This window comes from Loxodonta africana, chromosome 2 (genome assembly GCF_030014295.1).
Source record: "Loxodonta africana isolate mLoxAfr1 chromosome 2, mLoxAfr1.hap2, whole genome shotgun sequence".
Taxonomy (NCBI): Eukaryota; Metazoa; Chordata; class Mammalia; order Proboscidea; family Elephantidae; genus Loxodonta; species Loxodonta africana.
In genome coordinates this window covers 152,889,012-152,895,407 of record NC_087343.1, presented here as the reverse complement: position 1 = coordinate 152,895,407, position 6,396 = coordinate 152,889,012, and the positions used below count along the sequence as shown (strand labels likewise).

The following is a 6,396-nucleotide window of genomic DNA, read 5'->3' as shown; positions in this document are numbered from 1 at the left end:
AAATGTACTGTTTAAGGCATCTTTTTTTATAACATTTTCTCTTCACTCAAAGATGATAGTCATGCAGCAGTTTAATGATAAAAATATATTAATATTTTACTATACAGCAGCAAGAAGTTAGTTGTCAATTAAAAGCACACAAACATCTTTAAATGAAAACCTGTAAAAGACTAGCGTTACAAACAACTTCAGTCTGGAGGACACCGGCTTAGTAAAGTGCTCTCCTAAACTTGCATTTTCATACCCTACACCTTGAATGTAAGAGTTATAGAATATACTTTTGATAGAAGGCTTGTACACTTGGGGAACACAAATACACTTAGCATATAATGTAGCCAGTAATAACTAGCACCACAGCTACATGGAAATCTTTTACATACACCAACTTGGCTTTCACTTTTAAATGAAACTCAGAATGCATGGCTCAGTAGGAGAACTCTATAATTGCGTTGCTCTGCTATTTAACAGGTCTACATAAGTTAATAGCACTGGCAAAAATCAAAGGATAGCTTCAGACCTCTTACAAGTTTAGGAGACAGTGCTAGTGACCACAAAAAGACTCACTACCTGATGTCCAAGTACAGGTTCACTGGAAATTGCTGCACGTTAGTTAAGGTTTTTAAATCTTTCTACACATAATAAAAAAAATATATTATGAACAATAAAAGTACATCTCATATACACAAGAATGACAAAACGCCTACTCAGTCAAAGCAAACAGATGCAGAAAAATATTATGGGAGATTTCCTTTTTCTTTCTCTTTTTCCTTTTGCTATTTGAATAACTTTGGTTCAAACCGTAAAAATCACAACTTAGCAAATTTCATTTAAATGCCTTTTTTAATAATTTCTTCATGTTCACAGAAGTTTCACTGACCATTTTTATATGTTTAAGGTCCAGATGCAATGCATATTGTATAAAAGAGAGCACTTATTGTTTACCTTGCATGAATTAAACCTACGTACCTTTAACTCTACAAACTTCTGCATAACATTTAGACAAAGCTCAGACACACAGCATGCCTAGCCCTCATATATATACACATCTCTAATCACAGGTATATAGGGGGTCAAATAGACTATAATAACCTCCATGTAAGGTTTGAAATTTGGTAACAAAATGAGAAAAACTAAAAATATTATTTTACGTGTTCTAAAATATCTCTTTTTTGTGCTAAAGTCAAATGTTAGCTCAACATGAAAAGGACTTTTATATAATTCAGCAATATTATAATCTTGACCATTTTGCAAACACTTTTAATAATAATAGCTTAAACGTGTACAAAAGTTCTTGGTTAATTAGGGAAATAAACACTCAGTTCTTTATATTTTTTAATCAAGTAGGAAACACAGTTCATATAATGTTATTACTTTTTGTATTTTTTTTTTTTTAGCAGCTGCTTACTGTTTTATATGGTGGATAAAGTGGACAACATCCAGCGATGGGTGGCAAGTCAAGAAGAGAAACTGTCAGTTGGTGGAGGTTCTGTGGGTGGTGCTCCCTTGGAGTTAACAGTTTTTTTTTTTTTTTAACTTTTTATTTTCTCTCTTTCTTTACAGTATATTTTCTCTGTGTGTGGCTGTGTGTGTGTGTGTGTGTGCATGTGTGTGGGGTTTTTTTTCCATTCAGTTTGATCAATCTTCTTCCCCTTCTTCCTCACCCTGCAGCAGCAGGGTGGCAGCGGCGGTTTCCTCCTGCTGCTGCTGCTGCTGTTGGTGGAGCTGCTCACATGCAGCCCGCTTCTCCCGCTGCTTCTCTTGAATCTTCTTCATTTCCTCCGAGTACTTGCAGAAGGTGTGTCCGAACTTGGCCCACACCTTGTAGGGCACGGTGATGGAGTTGCGGTAGGTGGGCTTCACCTCGCTCACTCGCATAAACACACCGTACTTGTTGGAGCCCACATCGAAGAAGAAGCGCTTGTTGTCCACAGTCAAGGAGGTGCCCTCGGGCAGCTCGGCCGGCTCCTCCTCCACTCCGTAGTCGTCGATGAGCTTGGCCAGAGCGTCACGGAACTCGATGAGCCCCTGCGCGGGCAGCGCAATGGTTTGGCCCTGCGTGGAGCCCAGGCCAGGCCCCCGGTTGACCGTCTGGCGGATGCGCAGGAAGCGGCCGCGCTGGTTCTCCTTGAGATCCATGTAGTACTTGCGGTTCTCGCGCACCAGGAACTCACTCTTGAGTGCCCGGCGCGGCTCGTCCTGAGCCTGGGCCAGGTCGGGCGGCTGGCTGGGGCCCAGCTGTGCGTAGTGCTCGATGAAGTCGCCCAGGTAGTCGCGGAACTCCACGGCCACTGACATAGAGAGAGTAAGGCGGCTCTTGTTGCCGCCCGCGCCCACCTCAGCGATCTTCAGGAAGCGGCCCTTGGCGTTCTGCTTCACGTCCAGGTAGAAGCGCTTGTTCTGGATGTCCACTCGCTTGGAGGCCAGCTCCTGCGTCTCGTGCTGCAGCCCCCCAGGGGCCCCTCCGCCGCCGCCGCCACTGCCGCCGCCGCCCCCGCCGCCGCCACCGCCCCCGCCGGAGCCCGAGCCAGGGTGCCCCAGGGAGCCGCCCGAGCCCAGCGCCGCACCACCCTGCTCGCTGCCGCTGTCTCGGTCCGCCATGATGCTGCGCTCCGCCGCCGCGCCGCCGCCGCCTGCCGCTCCGCCCGCCGCCGCCTCAGTCGTCTCAGCCGCCGCTGCTTTCCCTCCCCGGCTCCGCCTGCTGCCGCCGCAACCCCCACAGCCAGTCAGCCACTCTCGCGAGATCTGCGGGAGAGACGAGACAGACGAGACCCGGTAACAGGGCATTGACTCCCCAGTACAGTAGCAGGGCACCCTACTGTACGCGCCCACCCGCCTGCCGGCACGTGACCTGCACCCCTTCCCGCTGCCAACCCCCTGCCCGCCCGCCCGCCAGGCGGCGCCCACCCACCGACCCTCACCAAAACCCCTGGCTGGGGAGGGGGAGGAGCGGGACACGCCGCGTCGCAGCTGCTGCCGCCACCGCCGCCGCCACCACCACCACCAGCACTGTGGCTGTCGCTGTTGGCCAGACCCAGAGTGGCTTCGGCCCGGACAGTTGGGGTAATAGGGTTGAAGAGGGGATTGCCATACTAATCACAGCGAGCAGGCCTGAACTCTGCTTTCCAGTGACCCCCAAAGAGGATCTGGGGGGAGGGGCCTGCGCAGCGCAGTCGAGTCCGCAGCAGAGAGGGGACACCAAGTCACGGCCACCCTTCCCCTGCGGGCTCTTGCCAGATACAGACCCAAACCCAGACAGGCCCGCCCGCTGCCTGGCTGGACTGTCTCCTACCGCAGAGCCCTGGCCGCAGAGGCAGGAGAGGTGGTGAGGCGGTAACCCTCAGCTGCAGAGGGGGCTGCTGGGGATGAGGCCGGGGCGCCGGCAGCAACACGGAGCAAGAGACACCTAGCCTGTCCCTCCCCTCTCCTTCCCCTCGCTCCCGCCGCTCCCCCTCCCCGCACGGCAGAGCGACTCTGGCCTCAGATGATCCCACTTCCCCCTCCCCCCAACCGCAGCCCCGCACAGCCGGGCGGGCGGGCAGGCGCACTCACCGGCGGGGGGGAGCCAAGGGGAGGACGGCAGCCGTACCAGGGCCGGGGAGCCCGCATTGCCCCTTCCCGTTGGCTCTGCCCTTCCCCCAAACAACAATCAAAAAGAATCCTCACACTTACCCCAAAACCTGCAGCCAAGCCCCTGGGACCACGACTGCCCGCCTGCCTCCCCCTCCTCCTTCTGAGATTTGGGTAAGGGGGGCACCCTGCTCAGGGCTGAGCCCAGCCTGGGTAGCCGGCCAGCTCTGCGGATGAACCAGGCCTTGCCGAGTCTTCAGCACCTAGCCCACTCTTCTTCCTCTCTGGAAGGACCCAGAATGAAGAAAAGATCAGGGAGGCTTTAGGAAATTCACGAACTAAAAATGTCAGGAATTTCCTGGGAAACGCAGATCCTTAAGGGATTCATTAAAGCAGGTTTGCTCACCCCTTTTGCCCTTCCTCTAAGGAATTCATGTGTGTCAAAGAAAGCCCCCCCCCCCCCAAAAAAAGAGTAAAACCTTAAATGATTGTTGGTTTTCAAGCAGACAGCTAGGTTAAACCAAAACCCAGTGCGGTCCAGTCGATTCCGACTCATAGCGATCCTATAGGACAGAGTAGAACTGCCCCATAGAGTTTCCAAGGAGCACCTAGCGGATTCGAACTGCCGACCCTTTGATTAGCAGCCGTAGCACTTAACCACTACACCACCAGGGTTTTCAGGCAGACAGCTAGGTTACCAATCATTAATTAACCAATGAGTCTGAATGGTGACGGCGAAAGGGAAAGGGGAGCCCTCTGGGCTCAGAAAGAGGCTCAAGAGTAAAGAGGGGGCTCAGAAATAACTGATTTCTCTATTCCTAGATCTCATGTATAATATAGGGCCTATTTTCCTTTGCCCCAATAGCAAATGCTCATACTCCCTTACTGCAGTCTGCAGCTCTGACAGCTGTGGAAAAGCTAAGGCTTTCTCCAGGGGATCCCCTGCCAATGCTACTACACTTTCCCCATCACCTTCTGCAGGGGCTCAGAGCATACAGACCTTGAAACCCTTCCCCTGCCTTTTTCAAGCATGCATTGCTGTCTCCATCATGAGAAAAAATAAAAACGAACCCAGTGATGTTCAGTTGATTCTGACTTATAGTAACCATATAAAAAATAGGACAGAGTAAACTGTCCCATAGAATTTTCAAGGCTGTAAATCTTTATGGAAGCAGACTGCTCCATCTTTCTCCCACGGAGTGGCTGGAGGGTTCGAACTGCCAACCTTTCAGTTAGCAGCCAAGCGCTTTAACCACTGCACCACCAGCGCTCTTTCCTGAGAAGGGTATGCCTATCCCATATGTGGCTTCTATTTCCATAAACATTCCCTCCCACCAAAGTAAGAAGACCTGCCTCCTTTTAGGCCCAGAGAAAGCTGAGTACATGGTTGCCCAGTTTCCTGGAAAAGAGGGGTTAAGAGAGGACTAATAATCACAAAACTCAAAGCAGTCCAGTACATAAACTTTGTCAATGTCTGATCCCTCAAAGTCCACTAATATATCCCTTCACCTTCTAGGCAAATCTGCTTGCTAGGTATCCTTTTCTCTTAGCAAGGGTCCCATTCTATCCAGCATTAGCTACTTCGGATCTGGGCTAACCCATAGCTACTCCCCCCAAAAGAGGAAGAAACAGGTCAAAGCACCCTGGCCACCAAAGAGGAAACTGGAGTAATCCTGTGAACCAGCCCTACCTAGAGCCACCTACCCATGTCCAGTGGCTCCCTGAAGTGAAGGCCCACTCTGAGAGGTAGAAACTCAGGGTTTGGGCCCTATAAAGAACTTTCCCTTGGTTAGGGGGCAATCTCCAGTACCGAGTAGGGCCCTTTCAGTGCTTACTTTTCCGCACTCCCTTCTCTGAATGCAAGTTGTCTTAAGGGGCTATAGGAACTACTGGTGCACCCCCCCCGCCCCCCCCTCCGGCCCCCCGCACAAAATTTCATAGGTGAGGAAGCAGCGGCTCCTTCCGCTCGCACAATAGCATTTAAGACCCTGCACAAACCCAGCCCCTTTAGGGATGCAAAGGTTGAGCGGCAGGGTCTCTGCACAGAATGGGGCGGGGCGGTTATACTCCCACTGGTGCGCTGAATCTGAGATCTGATGAAGTCCTGTCTAGAAGGCTGCTGCTCTTCCCCAGGGATTTAACTTGTGTGGAACTTAGCCTTTGGCCCGTCATGAAAGCTCAAGGTAGCAACAAGACCAATGAGATTTCAAAGAGGGGGCCCGCCAAATGGTTCCTGCCATTCTTCAGTGCTAATGATTGCTTCCAGGGGGTCAGAAAACTAGGACTTGAAACCCCCCATCTTCCTGGCCCAACTTCGGAGTCTAAATTTCTTGCCCCTTATCCCAAACATTTATGTTGAGGGGTTCTGAAGCAGTTTGAATTTGGTAGTGCCCTGATCTTCTGGAAGTGACTGGTCACCTGGAACTGAGTTCTTAGTTCCCCAGCGCAGAAGCAACCAATGAAATTTCTATACAGAATACAATTTAAATACCATTTGCACGCTTAAACTGAATTTAAAGCTCAGATTAGCAGACAACAGAGATCTGGGTCTCTCTACAAAAATACGTACTTAGGTGTAAAATTTCTACCATTACATACCCGCTTCTCGCCTACTTTATAAATATATCGAAAAGGCAAACGAGACTAATAATGCCCTTTCTAAAATGATTCAGTGATAAATAGGACATTTAACACATTTTCACTACTGAAAAGAGAGAGTTAATTTCAGGATATGCCCCTAAGTATGGGCTTTTTCTCAGAATAAAAATCAGAATAGGGGGGTGAAATGTGGCTTTCCTTAGGCTGTAGTAAGTAGTAGCCTTAGAAAGC

The 6,396-nt window shown here is 50.2% G+C and overlaps 1 protein-coding gene across 1 annotated transcript; it reads right to left on the bottom strand.

The window, feature by feature from the left end:
- Nucleotides 1-1,371: 1,371 nt before the first annotated feature.
- On the bottom strand, nt 1,372-2,613 carry PURA (purine rich element binding protein A). The gene has a single exon (XM_023549597.2). The coding sequence runs from the start codon at nt 2,596-2,598 to the stop codon at nt 1,636-1,638; it is 963 nt and encodes a 320-aa protein (XP_023405365.1). The 5' UTR covers nt 2,599-2,613; the 3' UTR covers nt 1,372-1,635.
- Between the last annotated feature and the right edge of the window lie 3,783 nt (nt 2,614-6,396).